Source organism: Poeciliopsis prolifica, unplaced genomic scaffold, assembly GCF_027474105.1.
Source record: "Poeciliopsis prolifica strain line A6 unplaced genomic scaffold, Auburn_PproV2 SCAFFOLD065, whole genome shotgun sequence".
In the NCBI taxonomy this organism is placed as follows: domain Eukaryota; kingdom Metazoa; phylum Chordata; class Actinopteri; order Cyprinodontiformes; family Poeciliidae; genus Poeciliopsis; species Poeciliopsis prolifica.
In genome coordinates, this window is record NW_026562440.1 from 1,288,545 (window position 1) to 1,304,323 (window position 15,779).

General features: G+C 38.8%; 2 protein-coding genes across 3 annotated transcripts; one reads left to right on the forward strand and one right to left on the reverse strand.

Annotated features, from left to right (window-relative positions):
- Positions 1 to 87: 87 nt before the first annotated feature.
- Positions 88 to 5,276, reverse strand: LOC129351151 (prospero homeobox protein 1-like). Its single transcript, XM_055019974.1, has 4 exons — positions 4,014 to 5,276; positions 3,755 to 3,856; positions 3,258 to 3,452; positions 88 to 324 (listed from the first exon to the last, which is right to left on the reverse strand). The coding sequence occupies exons 1-4, from the start codon at positions 5,274 to 5,276 to the stop codon at positions 157 to 159; spliced, it is 1,728 nt and encodes a 575-aa protein (XP_054875949.1). The 3' UTR covers positions 88 to 156.
- A 1,051-nt stretch (positions 5,277 to 6,327) lies between these two features.
- Positions 6,328 to 14,731, forward strand: LOC129351169 (dihydrolipoyllysine-residue succinyltransferase component of 2-oxoglutarate dehydrogenase complex, mitochondrial-like). Of its 2 annotated transcripts, XM_055020018.1 has the most exons (16): positions 6,328 to 6,650; positions 8,468 to 8,501; positions 8,611 to 8,653; positions 8,874 to 8,938; positions 9,043 to 9,117; positions 9,203 to 9,258; positions 9,341 to 9,449; positions 10,676 to 10,771; positions 10,882 to 10,949; positions 11,051 to 11,148; positions 11,218 to 11,348; positions 11,832 to 11,905; positions 12,024 to 12,107; positions 12,235 to 12,402; positions 12,826 to 12,987; positions 13,710 to 14,731. In XM_055020018.1, exons 1-15 carry the CDS (start codon positions 6,588 to 6,590, stop codon positions 12,955 to 12,957), a joined length of 1,296 nt encoding a protein of 431 aa, XP_054875993.1. In that variant the 5' UTR covers positions 6,328 to 6,587; the 3' UTR covers positions 12,958 to 12,987; positions 13,710 to 14,731. The 2 variants fall into 2 exon arrangements, with proteins under 2 accessions (XP_054875993.1, XP_054875992.1); XM_055020017.1 differs by lacking the exon at positions 13,710 to 14,731 and having other exon boundaries at positions 12,826 to 13,688.
- The last annotated feature ends 1,048 nt before the right edge of the window (positions 14,732 to 15,779 follow it).

Sequence of the window (15,779 nt, forward strand, 5' to 3'; positions counted from 1 at the left end):
GTGGTAAAAAGTTGAAGTGACATAATCAACGATCATCTTCCTCGTTCTGACATTCATATTTCTAACCATCCATATATTTGCCTTTCTTTTCCCTTTCAAAACAAAATTACTCAGTAAGTCCACGGCTGTGGCACAGGATGCCTTTTTGGCTGGTGTTCATCCAAAGTGATGACATTTAAATTCAGGTGGAACGTCGCTGTCCAGCTTGCAGATCACCTTGTAGATTGTCTTCTTCCAGGATGGGTCACGATCCTTGCACATTGAAATTGCGATGTAAAACTCTCTCAGTGTAATCTCAGCCACTTCAAGGAATCGGTCAGGAACCTAACAATGCAAAACATTGGAGTCAAGCAATTTTCTCAGTTGTTGGCTCTCAAAAAAACTTGCGCAAATAAACATGCTGCTCTTGGGCATATTCTGGTCTAGTAAGTACAAGGTAAGTAAAGACTTAGTGAACAGATATAAAACAAACCAGCTGGAGTTAAAACCCAGTATCTACTGAACACAGCAGCCCATTTAAATGATTTTCATTATTTCTTTACCTCTTGCATGCAATTTGCTGCTTGTTTAAAATTTGTATACTTCAGGTCTACAAAAAGCATTAGTTATTTTCTATCCTCCATTATAAGAATAGATAGTTTTATCATAAACTCAACCAGAGGAAGGCAACCTAAATCTACCTTTGAATTTTTTATTTTTTTAAACTTGGTTGAAAAATACTGAAACATTTTTGACTAAATGTAACTAGTTAAAATAAAAATGTTTCAATTTTCATTTGTTTTACGGACGACATGTTTATAATGCATTTCTAATAAACCACTAATCAATTTCTAATTTGATACAAAGTGTGGTATTCCACAATGAGCACAATGTACCTGCTTGGCTGGTCCCGTGTCCAAAATAATTGATCGCATTTGTTGTTTTGGATTATTTGGTACTTTGACTTTCAAAGTGAATTCCAAAAAATGACGACTTAATGAAATATGATTCTGTGCTACAGTTTATAATTTGACATCCTAACTGGTCATGTAAACATGAAACCTCATCAAATTCCCACAGCTGAACATTGTTGAGCTGTGGAAGAGTTTATCCCTGGTTTTATAACTGAAAGCATTACATGTTTTAATTGTATGTCAAATATTTTCTCGAGTTTTCTTCCTCTAAACGCAAAAGTTATTTGTGCATCAAAGTTGTGGATGAACGGCATAACAGTACAGGATCTCTGTTACACTGATGTATTTAGTAATAATGCTGTTTGAATCGTTAGTTTCCTTTGTACCTGTCAGGTTTGCACTTAACCAATTGCTTTTTATAATGAGACGCAACCTAAATTTTAATTTTGTTAAATCTGTACAGTGTCTGCCGATGTATGAGATCCATGCTGTAATGCAGTCGTGCCCAAAGTGCAGCCCGAGGGCTTTTTTGTTTTTGCCCCACAAGCTGATTTTGTGCAGTCCCTGACCACAATTCAAGACAGTTTTTCAGTAAACTTGCTTCTATTCACTAGACCTACATTTGCAGTGGCATATTGAAATATTAAGATGAGAAATGTTAACTGGCTAAATAACCAATGAAGAATAAAATACAAAAATAGTGAAGAGACCGAACCAACATTTAGATTGCATGCATTTTTTTAAATATGCTGATGAATCTAGGATCCACAGTTCACATATTTGTAAATCACCTTTATTTAGTGAAGCATCTTGATTTTTTGGGACTTTGAGCAGTTGAGGACTTTGACTCACTGCAAAATGTTTGGACACCACCGCTTAAATATTTCTACATAACTGTACTAAAGCCATCTTTAAAAAATTTTAAAAGCGGTATTTTTAATATACTCACTGTGCTCGCTGCTCTACATTTCTATAGTGCGTTTACAAATTGTTCCTAGGTCTTTACCAGAAATATCCTGAATTGTTTATTTTTTTGTTTTTAAAAAATGTGTTTTCTATGTAAATTCATCGTAGTTGGATGCACATTATTCTACAATTATTTAATCCTTCGCCTTATCTCTGAAGCTTCAGAAGCATTTTCAAAGCTGTTGTGTATTAGTGATGTAAAGAAAACCGAAAGGTATTCTCATCAAACCCATGCACCAAAAAGGACAGTCTTTTTCCAAATTGGATTTTAGCTTTTTTCTCCCACTGCATGAGCAAGTTCTGGAGATAACGGTAAACATGCGAACTGCCTTCATAGCTGTTTCAGCTATCTGAATATTTCCATACAAGACAGACTTCTGGCCAACTGAAATACCTAGAGGCCAATTACATGAAACAAGAAACACTGACATTGCAGAAAGTAGTTAAATTATTTACATTTCCGGTTTCAACGGTCAGACCTGAATCATGGGATACACGAAATTTATGTTTGTTTTCACCACAAAAACTCTAAATTAGACACATCTTTGACTAAAGAAAAACAAACTATTCTTGCATCTAAAAACAACTTACCTTGAAACGATAGTTAAGATTCATTGAAATAATTTTGACCTGGAATAATCAATTGAGAGCAGCTTGAAATTGTTTTTCAGCTGCAGGTTTGAGAAGCCCCAAGACAAACAAAGTGAACACTTGCCTGTTTTCAACCAACTCCAATCAGACAATTTCTCTCCAGTCATGAACTGGGATTAAGAAACTGCATATTCAGTCCTCTCCCTTCTTCAGTATGCAATCTCAATGGCTTTTAAAGGTTGTAAAACCTCTGAGCAACAACCACCAGGCTCGGGTATCTTCCGGTTCATATAACCCATATTAGCCGATACAGTGAGTGCTCATATGAACTGAGCAAACCACCAATTTGGACAAACTTTAGTGGCAGTAGTAAAGGCGACTGGCACAATGATCAGATTGCTCTCCTTTTGATGATATGAAATGTCTGACGGCACCATGATGTAACTTGATTTTTTTTTTTTTTTTTAGCTCCACTATGTTGCAAAAATGTAAAATACACTAATTTATTATTATACAATTACTAACTGTTGCAGTTGTTATTGTAGTTTTTAAGTCTGTATAGTTAGGACTGTGATTAATCTGAACAGAGAAAAATACAAACCAATATAGAATTTATAAACTCAATGTGAAAAATGTGTGCCTCTATACATAAAATAATCCAGCTGATTATTAAGTAAAACTGTATTTAAATTCTAACAAATGATGGGGGAAATGTTTAAAAAAATGAATCTCTGCTCCTTAGATTTTTTTAAAAAAAATCTTTACTATAATTTTTCTTGGCTCTGAGGGTCATAGGATCATCCTCACCTGAAAGTCGTTGGCTTTGTTGTAGTGCATGTTTAGAGCTCTGAAAAGTTCTGATTCTCTGCTTACAGTCAGATTCCTCACATCGGCCGCCCCCTCCAGGAGAGCGCCGCGGGCAAACTTCTCCATCTGGATGTAGTAAAACTCCCGGAAGTTGCTGAACCATTTGATGAGCTGGGAGGTGATGCAGCGTGTGAACTGTGGACGACACACGCGCCAGGTAAGTGAAAAGAACCAAACATGACCATGTGTAACTGGATTGTGAACATTTTAGATGTAAAAAAAAATTAAAATGAAATCAATAAAATGATGCAACTATTTCACCGTGTTGTCGGCTGTTTTTGTTTTATGTTGCTCAGGATATAAATCTCAAAGTTTATAATGTGAATAGATTTGAGAAATATGTCAAAACATGACACTTGAAGCAAAATGTCAAGTTTTTTTAGGGTTTACAAGTTTTCTACAACTTTCTTTTTTGGAGATCATGAGGTTTTACTCACCTGCACGTCGTGGAAGCACATCCTCAGCACCACTGAGCTCGGATAGCGAGTGTAGAAGAACATGAGCTTTGCTTTCTTCAGGTGGTTTGTTGTCAGACACTCCTGAAATACACCATTGTTAAGAAAGAAATCCACAAATCTAAATCTAAATTCTCTTAAGTTGTCATGTTTGGTTTTCTTTAGACTAAAATAAAGATCATTTAGAAAATATAAGGTAACCATAAGAGATCTAATTGACTCGTGAGCGCCTGAAGGATACGTTCAACATGTAGACGTTATTTTTCTCGAAGCAATCTGGTTCTAACTTCACATGTGGGAGCTGCAGGTTGTCAAGAATCACGTGATCCACCGGCACGGTGTGTGTGTGAGGGCTTCTCGCAGATCTGGAGGTGACCTTTGATTTCACTTTGACCAAATTCCAATATGTGTCCAATCTTGGCTCGCCACGTTCAGAGCATCCATCTGGTGAGCATTTAAAATTGTGCCGTTGATGGTGTGCGATGTTGTTTTGCTCTGATGCTTGTTCAGGCTCACAGCTGAAGAAGATGGGAGATTTGGGGGTAAGAGGAGCCGCTGATGTCGACTGGGGGATGAAGTCTTGCGGCCGTTCCAGTTCTGGCTTTTGGACCACCAGAGACAGAGCTTCTGTTTGGACATCTGGGAGCAGAACCTCTGCTGTCCCACATCTTAATTTATTCTCCATGCTTTCTGAGAACTGAGGAGGGAGAGTTGTTTCTGAATTCTCCATCTCGGTTGGGGTCTGTGTAAGTGGCATGCTTTTGAAAATGGAGTCCACACTTCTGCTCACAGCTCGGGTCAGCTCGTATTTTAAAATATCTGCCATCAGCTTCACCCGATCCGGTTTGGAGCTGAAGTGGCCTGGCATCACCTTTTTCCATTCTTGATGAGTTTTACCTGGACCGCTTTCGGTTTCACTGCAGGATTTATAAAGCACCTCATCTGTAGATGCTTCAGGTGAAACGCTCCATCTGGGAAATTTCTCATCTTTGCACATGGGATTGACCTTCGTCCTGACCTCTCTGAGGTGCTGATGGCTTTCGCTCAGGCTTTCAGTTCCACTCGTTTCCATGCGTTTCTGATGTGAAGCCGACACTCCAACCCTTTCGTCTTCTTCCCGCACGCGGCCGGTCTCCTCGTGCTGATTTGGCATCACATCTGTGCAGGTTATACCTTTGATGATGTTCTCAACTCTGGCACGCTTGGCTTGATGGCCGCTGTTGAGGCTCCAGTTGTAATGACTGTAAGAAGCAGGAGACAAAGGTGTTCTTGTGCTCCCTGTGGACAGATTATACTCCACTGGGATGGAACACGACAAACCCGAAGCAGTGTTTTCAGTCCTGTGTATCAGTCCCCTAATGTTCTTGCTGTCTTTGTGTGAGGTGTAAAAACCACCTAAATTTGATGGCGGTGGGTCAGGGTGCCTGGGGGGCAGATGCTCTGCAGTGCAGCCGGCCAGGCAGACGTCGCTGGAAGAACACATACCTTTGCTCCAGAAACTCATGCTTCACAGCCTGAAAAGAGTGACAAACATGATGATCAACAATGTGATGCTTCATTATGAATATAAGCATTTTTATTCGTCATACTCACGGAGCCAGAATTGTAATAAAGAACTGATTGCGTACCTGAGAGACGCACTGAGAGATCACAGAGGGTTTTGAAGCTCACAGGAGGATGGGGCAATTATTTATCTGGAGTGAATCTGCTCAAAGAGCTGGAGGTGTGGTCTAATACACACCCTCGCCTGACACACACAGACCCACCTTAAAAAAAAAACTATCCTCAGACTCAATTACATTTTTATACTTTATTTGCATTTTGATGATGTAATATTAAAACCACAAATGGCAATGTATACTTTCTTTTTTGTTGTTGTCTGTAAAAGACAATCATCATTTCATTATCAGAGAAAATGATGCACGGTTATCTTATTTTGTTATGGTGTATGGTACATTTGTATTCAGCCCCTTTTGCTCTGGTTCTCATAAATGAAATCCATTTTTAAAAACCCTTCAGAAGTCACAAGATTAGTAAAAAAATAAATAAATAAATAATAATAATAATAACGTCCATCTGTGTATAACATTAAATCAGCTTTGAAAACGTTTTTCTGTAAACACTGGAGTTTGCAATCATCAAAGAAAGCGAGAAAGATGCCCGTGAAACCCCAGAGGAAATGTGGCTTTCATGGACGAGTGACAAAAAGACCTCTCCAGGCAGATGAGACCAGATTCTAATTTTATGATCTACATATATTGGAAAAGTAACTTTGTGCATAACTCTCAATGCACAGTCACAATGGTGAAACATAAGGATGGCAGTATCATTCTGTGGGGAGGCTTTATTCTTTAAGGGAGAAAGAAGCTGTTTACTGTTGATGCAAAGATGATTGGAGTTAAATAGTGATTGGTGAAGGTTAATGAATCAAATTGTTCTGTTCTGCAAACAGATCTGTATGACTAGATATAATATAATTGTGCTCCCAGTGTTATTTCTATTATCCAATATATATTTTCCTTCTACCAACAGATTTGCTGATTCATAAACCAAACCTAAAATGCGCCACAGCCACTGTTATGTTAAAATCATAACTGGGATGAGAACACAGGAGCAGGAACCTTGTATAAAAAGATGGCTCCATCAGAGGTGTGATTGATATCTCCTCCCGCGCCGCCCGCTCCGTGCCACGAGCTGCGGCGGTTCCTCCCAGAGGGAGCGCCGCTGTGCCGCGGGGGCGGGATGGGAGGGGAGGTCGCAGCTCGCTTCCTTCTCCCTGTTTGCTCCTCCACAAAGGTGGTCTCCTGCCGCCGAGATGCTCTCACGGTCCCCTGCTGTTTGCCGCACGCTGAGTCGCTCCCTGTCGGCGGCGAGCCAGGTAAGCAGACAGGAAGCAACAAAAACGAGCTGAACCGGGCAAACGTAGGCTGACGATCAGGTCTGTCGAGAAGCTCGAAAACTGAGTAGACTTTACAAAAAGAGTCAGAATTGGCACTAAATACCTTACACGTATTAAAACCAAACAAACAAAAGAGCATGCAAAATATCACCACCAAAAATTTGAGGAAATTTATGCATGTGATGTCTACAGTAAGATGATCCAAAAATACAAAAAATGTGGCAATAAAAAATATAAACAACATAAAGTTTTTAAAAAAGTATCAAAACGCTCAGACAAGTAAATAGAATAATACAATGATGAAAAAAATGTATTAGAGTTAAAATTTTATAAACATAAAATAAGGGTAAATATAGATTAAAAAAATAATAATAAAATTACTGTCATTCAATCTCCAGGGTGCAGATTTGATTTCAGCCACTTACCAAAAATAAAATGCAAAGCAGTACTTCTGCTTTTACTATGTAGTGTCCTGAATTTGAGGTTTCTTGTAGTGGAAAAAGAAAACGCTCAACTGCACATCAGCTTTGTAACTTTTTAAATACTGTGGATGAGGTCAGTTTCACATGTAGGCATCGGCTGAATAACGAAATATTGGAAATCGAGGCAGATCGATCGGTGCACCCCAGGTTACAACAGAAAAGCGTTTTCAGGACAACTGAGCTCGCTTGAAAAGTGAAGCAGATAAATAAATGAAACAGAAGCATGTTTAATGAGCAAAGGTGCAGAGTTCAAATCCTGGTGTCAAGCATGGTGGCTCTGTTTTGCTGCATGTGCTTTGCATAAAGTAGATGGGCTAATAAGGAAAGAGGACAACCTTCACATTCTTAAACTGCACCTCAAATCAGCAGCTACATGGTTCAAACTGCCTCTGAGTCAGAAATCCAACCGGTCAAATCAGGTTTATATGTATCGCACATTTTACATCATAAAAACATCCCACAGTCACCAATTAAACCAACCACTTGACAAAGAAACACAGAATGTAAAGGAGAGTGAACATGTGTTAAGTTATACCAAAAGGTTGTTCATTGTGACAGAAAACACTGCAGTCGCAGAGCAGCAAAACATCATCGCAGAGACATTTGAGTCTTAACAGTGAACACATAAAAAAAAGTTTGGATATCAAGGTTCAGATTCACTTTCTGTTGCTGTAGCCACAGGATTGCGTTTAGGGAGCATAACAAGCCATGGTACTATAAAACATGTTGCTGGCAAAATTAAAACATAAAGGTAACTCAATAACATCTCAGCTTTTTGCCAAATTGACTAAAAACCGGTGAAACTTGATAGCTGCATGTCTGTGCAGGAACTGGAAAAAGTGTGTTTGGTTCCACTTTGACTGACTCCACCCTCCTCAGGCATCCCACATGTATGAGTCATGTCCATTGTAAGGCGTTCAGCAGTGGTGGAGCTTACAGCAGCCCACTGGAAAATGAAATGGTTTAACTGGTTGTTAGCTCTACAAGTGTGTGAGAAGAGAAGTAAATGATTCTTCATCATTTTTATTAAAAATATGTTTTTCAAGCTGTGCTAGTGGTTTGTTTATCAGTTTGGGAACAATTAAGAAAAGCGAGCAACCTAAAATAGTCTGCAGGTTAAATCAACATTAAACGGACCAATTCCAAATTGGCATGAAAGATAAAAAGATAGACAACAACAATCTGTTCACATGACAATCGGCACACATATGCGCAACAAAATAAAAACCTAGAAATAATTTTGGAGAAAGCTAATAACTATGGAGCGTTTCATTGAAACAAAATAAATCTAATACGCTTGTTCTCCTTTTTAAGGTTTATAATTTGGATATTGAACAAAGATTACTGGGTAAGATTATTTCTAACTAAACTGTGAGTAAAGTAGGTAATGCGGCTTCTTTTCATGGTAGCAAGATTTTGTGTTTTATTGATTTTGTCTTTCCTTTAATTACTTTAAGGTCACTCAATCTGCACCCAGTTTGTTTACAGGAAATCTCAGCTGTAAGTTCTCTGACCATTTCCTTTTTTTTTTTTTTTTTGATTTTCAGCATTTTTCTTACCTATGAAAACAAAATAGCTATTTTAGTCACTTGTGGTGCATTAAGAGACTTTGTTAGCGAGTCAGTTAATAGTTCCAATAGTTCCATTGTTAAAATGTTTTACGTTTGGTTTTAAATTGTTTTTACTGAATTTGAACCACAATCTTCTTTTTCACATTCAGGCGCAGATATCTGGCCCCATCAAATGCATTCCTCTGCAGATATTTTAGGGCATCTGCCGTTTGCAGTACGTATCAGTCTTGGTGTCATTTTTAAAACTGACTCCTACTTCCTATTTTTTGTCACTCATGATGTCTCTGAATTTATGCTTTCTTGGGCTTTCTTGTACAGACGATGAATTGGTCACAGTCAACACTCCTCCATTTGCGGAGTCAATCACAGAGGGCGATGTAAGGTGGGAAATAGGTTAGTATTGACCAGCTTAAATAAAATATTCGATTTTGCTCTGCATATAAATTGCCGCTCACTTTCTTTTGGGTGTTTTTTAAAGCGGTGGGTGATTCGGTAACAGAAGACGAAGTGGTGTGTGAAGTCGAGACTGACAAGGTTTGAAATGAAAAATTGAAACTCAAACCTACACTGACATTATTGTTAATGCAGTTAAAACATCCTTGCTCTGCTCTTCCAGACGTCGGTTCAAGTCCCAGCTCCTGCAGCTGGTGTGATCGAGGAGCTGCTGATCCCTGATGGAGGGAGGGTGGAAACAGGAAGTCCCCTGTTCAAACTGCGGAAAGGAGGTTTGATTAGTTTAATGATGTTTGTAGGTTTTACATCATGAACCAAGCAACTAAGATTTTTTTAAATATAACATACTAACTGGTAAAGTGGTTGGGATTGACTGATTTTCTCCTTTCTGGTTCTTGACATGTTGTTGCCATTTTGTGTCAGTTGGTAATTAGGAATCTGAAATATCCCAGATGGGGTTCCTCAAGGCTTCATGCTCAGTTTTGATCAACGTCTATATGCTCAGATGATGCAGTACTGCAGCATGTCTTACTTTATGCTCATGACATGCAGGTTTATATTTTTATGTTGGCACATGAAAACAGTCTCTTAAAGTCACAGAAAGAGTCTCTAGATAGTATAACTGGTTGAATCAGACTTTTTTTTTTTCCAGTAATCTCGTTTCAGATGAAACAGTCATTATTGTTTTGGGTCCCAAGGATGAAAAATGTTTTATATTCTTACTATAAGAATATGAAACATATTCTTATAGTATCTCCTTGGCCCTGTCTTCCTCCGAAGACATTTCGGGAGTGGTTCTTCTTAGCGTTTCACGGATTCTCCGGAATTTGATAAATAAATAAATGAATAAAAATACTAAACAGGCTTCAACTTTAGCCGAGCTAACAAAATCTCGTCCTAGAATAGTGGAACCAACAGGCCCAAACAATGAACCATGAACAGTTGGACTACAACTGTTAAGTTATTGTTTGTGGTTATTTTTAGTAGGTTAAATTATTGCAATGGTGTCTATATTAGTCTCTACAAAAACTCAATCATACAGCTATAGCTTGTGCTAAATAATGTAGCTCTACAGAACATGGTTTAGTAAATCAAACATATTCTTAATGGACATTAAAAATAAATGGTTATCACTTTTTCTATTATATTTTTAACATTTGAATTACTTGTTTTGCTTTCAAATATGCTAACCGGTTTGAAATGTTCAAATAATCCCTTCTTACTACGTCTTTTACAAAACCATGTGTGAAAGGTTTTGAATAAATTCATATTTTATTTTGAGTGCCTTAATTCATTGTGAAAAAAAATCCAACATTAATATTTGTTTATTTAAAATCTCTTGTGCCAAGATTCCTATAAAAATAAATATAAGTTAAGCTCTTTTTTTTGTCATTTTAACATCTTTAATAAGATTTCTAAGGGGAACATATGTATATGTATATCTACTGTATTCATATACAAAAAACAAAATTCATCAAATTTGCATCTCACTTCTTAGCTGCTCCAGCTGCCAAAGCTGCTCCCTCTGCAGCTGCAGAGGACGTCCTTCCTCCTCCACCACCTCCACCTCAGCCGTCCATTCCTGCTCCAGCTGGTGAGTACCGCACTATTCATTCCATCAGTTATTAATTACATGGACATGTTTCTCTTTTTTTATAGTCATTAATTTGTTGTTTTCTGCCATTTTCCCCTTTTTTCACGCAGTTTCTGTTGCCAAACCCAGTCCTGCACCACCTGCTCCTCCAGCAGCAGGAGTCAGAGGACAAAACAGGGTAACACACACGCCGAGGCGACATCAGAGTACTTTTTTCTATGAAAGCCAAGCTTATCATATTTAGAGGACTGCCGCTCACTGCTCGCTTCGTGTCTCCAGGTGAGGATGAGCCGAATGAGGCTGAGGATTGCTGAGAGACTGAAGGAAGCTCAGAACACCTGCGCCATGCTGACCACCTTCACCGAAATAGACGTGACGTGAGTCAAAGAAACTGTTTGAGACAAGTCCAGTTTCCAGCCTCGGTGACACCCCACCGTTTCTTCCAGTAACATCAAGGAAATGAGGAAACTCTACAAAGAGGCGTTTCTAACGAAGCACAACGTCAAACTGGGTTTTATGTCTGCTTTTGAGAAGGCGTCTTCTCATGCTCTGACGGATCAACCCGCCGTCAACGCTGGTAAGTCCATGCAAGCAACTGGATCTGAAGAGACCCAAACATTGTCTTAAAGAGGTTTTCATTCCCTTAAAACCTTTCCATGTTTTTTCGTATTACAAGCTCAAACTTAATTGCTATTTAAGCATTGTCGTAGCATGATGTTTCCACCACCGTGTTTCACTGCAGGCGTAATTTGTTTAGCGATCTCTAAATTTAGTTGCTTGCACTGGATTTTGCTTTTGAACACCATTTGAATAAGTAGCACTAAATGCAAATATGCATCACACTAAAAAAAATGCACTTCACAATTGTGCACTACTTTGTGTTGGTCTCTCACATGCAGTTCCCATAAGATACGCTGAAGTTTGTGGTTGTAACATAACAAAATGCGGAGTAGTTCAAGGGATTTGAATCTTTTCCGGTGTGCTGTAACACAAGCATCAGTGTTCTGGTCAAACTTGTTATGTCATTAATTTGTATGCCAAATATGTTGTTTGCCTGCAGTTATTGATGAAGCAACCAAAGAGATTATCTACAGAGATTATGTGGACATCAGCATCGCTGTGGCTTCTCCAAAGGTTTGGCTTCTAGTATTAAAAAGTTTATTGTGATTCCTGTCGCTGCTAAATTCTGGATAACTTTCACGTCATCTAAGTCTGTCGTAGTTTTTACTGCGTCATGCTTTTTACCTCGCAGGGACTTGTGGTACCAGTGTTACGAAATGTGGAATCCATGAACTATGCTGAGATTGAGAAAACCATAAATGCTCTGGGAGAAAAGGTAGACGTCGTAAACTGTAAACCAAATATGTTGGTTTACAGTTGTAGACCAACATATTTGTAGGAAAATCGCTTTGCGTTTTTCCTACTCCAGAGTTCTGAGAAGCTTTTGTCCTTTTGCTCCTCAGGCTCGTAAAAACGAGCTTGCGGTTGAAGATATGGACGGAGGAACATTCACCATCAGCAACGGCGGCGTGTTTGGCTCCTTGTTCGGCACGCCCATCATCAACCCCCCGCAGTCGGCCATTCTCGGCATGCATGGCGTCTTCGACAGACCTGTGGCCGTCAATGGACAGGTGAGGTCTGCTGTGAAGAAAGGAGTCAACGTTCAGGGGAAAAAGCCGTAATACATCACAAATAATATCTGCTGGACTTCAGGTTTCTCAGTGTTTATAAAAAAATATTCTTCCCTTGGATGTTTTATCTTTTTTTGTAGCTTTTTGTAACTTTAAACACTTTTAAACCAAAACATTTTGCAAAAAAAGAAAACGCCTTTGATGTCAAAGTGAAAAATGATTCCTAGAAAATAATGACAATTAAATAAAAGTATGTAATATGAAATAAGTAACTGCATGAATACTCAGACCCGCCTTCAAGTGGATGCACATGTGTCTGCACTTTGATATTTTCGTGGGGAAGAAAAAGTTGCGTTTTGTCGATCGCGACTGACTTGTGAAGTGACTGCTTGAAGTCAGTAAAAACGTGATCTGCTCTGGCAGGCTGAGGTCCGACCCATGATGTACGTGGCGCTGACGTACGACCATCGGCTCATCGACGGCAGAGAAGCGGTCACTTTCTTGCGCAAGATCAAAGCGGTGGTGGAAGATCCACGGCTGCTGCTGGACATGTGATGTCGCAAACACCAAAATACTCGACAAAAAGTAACTGCAATTTTTTCCATTTTTATTTTTTATTTTAAATTCATAATATTGTCTGGGAGTATTTATTCAGTAACCCACAACTCTGTTACAGGGAATAAATACTATGTAACACGGAGGCTCGTTTAACCACTCTGCACAATGGAAAAGAGAGGAAAACATTCAAATAAAACTAGGCAGATTTGAGTTTATCTTAATAATGCAGGTTAAAGAAAAAAAGATTATCACCTACGTGGCTAAATTTGCCCAGATCTGCAGTTAGAGCAGTAATTAGAAATATTAAAACTCCTACAATTTTGACAAATGAGGCTGGAGAACGTCTCACATTTATCCTGGGGGACGGGAAGGGAGATAATAGTAATAGATGAAAATGTCCAGATCTCACAGTACAAAAACTGCTGCTAAAGTTGCATCTTGTGTCTCCGTAGCAAGTTGCATTATTTTAATGGATTTGGAGAAATCTTTACTAGGAGTGCCAGTCATACTGGAGAGGGCTCTGCTACTGAGTTTAAAGGTTGTTTTCTGCATCAAAGTGAGATTCTGTGCTCTCAATTCTTAGATTTTGTAATAAAAATGACATTTTTATTATTATTACCAAAAAAATCACACAAATTTACATTTGCAGACCATGCCAAATCTGTCTGAGACAAAAAAAAAAAATGTGCATAGCTGCAAATTTATATTCTAGTGACGACCTTTTGTTTTTTCTTTTTTTCTTCATAAAGACTTGGAAGTATTGTGGCGGCAAAAATGAAGCCAGCTCCTCATTTGTCAATCTTTGCCGAAACATTTTATCTCATGCCAAATCCGTCCCGCTCCTCCAGTTCTGATCAGGCGGATGAGCTGTGTGCCAAAACGGATCTTCAAAGCCCATGTCGGGCCGCACAGCGGCCCCAACCCGCCTCACCTCCCCCGACTCTTGAGATGCTTCGAATAATGGGATCATCTCTGACAAAGTCTTGAGGGTTGCTTGGCCTTTTCTCCCACTTCACAAACACAAGCTCAAGTGCGTGCAGCTGGGTATGATGCCTCTTCAGGGTTTCATGTTTACTTTAATAATCGCGAGAAGGGGGCGACAATAGCTCCTAATGTACGTCTTTGTTTCTCTGCCAGAACCTACACAAATGTCTGAACAACTCCGTTTGGAGGGAAAACACAGAATTCATTACGAGACAAAAAAACACCCCCCACCCCAGAAACATTCAATTACCATGAGAATACTGGAGGTTCTAATGGGTCCAAATACAGCAGACAATGACACAAGAGCCCCTTTAATTTAATTATTTACTTTTATGACGGCTCAAGATTCCATTAGCACTTTTGAGATCATGCTAATTGGCAGCGTGTGCCCGGGGGTGCATAGATATCTGAGAGGGTTTGTTGGCAGGTTTTTTATGTTTGTCTTGGAAATTTGGCCAAATCTGTGAATTTACAATCAGACTGCTCAATAAGACGTGGGTTTCAAGTCTTTGTGTCCATTCAGATGAAAGATGGCACATCAGAAATTGGCAGCTAGGTGTTTGTTTTCATTAAGCCAGATCAGAGAGATAATTTACCTAAATTATTCTGTTTTGCTTCTCTTCTAAACAGGCTAATTATTTCCATTGCATTTTATAAGAACTATGTATGATCAGTGTAATTTAAACTGGGTTTTTTTATAACTAAATGGCTGTTCCCGAATGTCTAAGAAACTGTCATTATTTTTATTTTTTTTAAGTTTTAAACACTTTGCATTAAAGCATACTTTGCAGCGCCTGCATGAGTGCCTGTAAAATAATTTTTGAATCAAAATGCAGATGCAGACCAATGAGGACCATAACAAAAATATATAAACTGGGTGATCCAACAGCAATCTAAAATGCAAATCACAACTGGTACCTTTTGGTTTCAGAAAGGTCTTTTTTTAAAGTTGCAAACTATTTTTAAAAAGCTTGGTCGCTCAATAAATTCCTCTAATTCTAAGGAACCTGGTCAACTAACCAGCCAAAATCATTGATGAATTCAGTAGAGTTAAAGTCCAGGATTTGGAAAGACTATTCCAGAAGCTAAACTCAATCTGAGTCTCTTTTTTTTCATCCAAATCCAATTTGAAATTGAATTTGTTGTCAAGTTGGACCCAGGAAGTGCTTCAGAGTCAGAGCATAAAAATGAAAAAATAATCAAATTAACACATGGATTAAAAACAAAAATTAAATGGCATGAACAGAATATGTTGAATGATCTTAGGGAAAAGAATGAAGAAAAATGTCTTCATGCCTAAATTGCATGGGCAGGTTTTGGTAATTGTATAATTTTGTACTCTGTGAATTACATCATGGCTCATAAAATCTAACATAAATTCAAAATGATTTGCTTTTCAATATTATTAAAATCTCTCCATCCTTGGAAGAAAAAATAAGTTTTCAAAAATCATCTGGCGCTCCAAATTAGTAAATTCATGGCCACAGTGAGTGTAATTGCTGAACGGTTTTATTTACACGTGACACACAGAGCAGGTACATTTATGTCATCGTTTTCTTGTTGCCAGTAGAGCCACCTGACAGAAATTAATCGGGTATCACACCTTGAGACAATTCACCGGCACATCCTTCCATCGCGGCTCTGCAGCGCCTGCATGAGTAATGCTGAGCATCCCTATTCATGAGCCTGCTCTCTCCTTTACAAACTGCTTCATTCAGAGCGTTCATTCAGCAGCATCTGGCCCTATTCTTTGTCTCGCTCGCCTCTTTTGATGTGGACCCCTGCTTCTTCGCACTCCTGTTCAGTTGTCATACCTGAAGATCGTCGCGGTGAAT

What these genes read in the sequence shown, in the direction of transcription:
- LOC129351151 (XM_055019974.1), bottom strand. Translation starts at nt 5,276, where the DNA reads ATGAGTTTCTGGAGCAAAGGTATGTGTTCTTCCAGCGACGTCTGCCTG. An exon ending in ATAACGTCTACATGTTGAAC is followed by an intron (nt 3,857 to 4,013) that starts GTATCCTTCAGG and finishes GGTGTATTTCAG; the next exon opens with GAGTGTCTGACAACAAACCA. An exon ending in TGTGCTTCCACGACGTGCAG is followed by an intron (nt 3,453 to 3,754) that starts GTGAGTAAAACC and finishes TGTCGTCCACAG; the next exon opens with TTCACACGCTGCATCACCTC.
- LOC129351169 (XM_055020018.1), top strand. Translation starts at nt 6,588, where the DNA reads ATGCTCTCACGGTCCCCTGCTGTTTGCCGCACGCTGAGTCGCTCCCTG. An exon ending in TAGGGCATCTGCCGTTTGCA is followed by an intron (nt 8,939 to 9,042) that starts GTACGTATCAGT and finishes TTTCTTGTACAG; the next exon opens with ACGATGAATTGGTCACAGTC. An exon ending in GTTCAAACTGCGGAAAGGAG is followed by an intron (nt 9,450 to 10,675) that starts GTTTGATTAGTT and finishes CTCACTTCTTAG; the next exon opens with CTGCTCCAGCTGCCAAAGCT.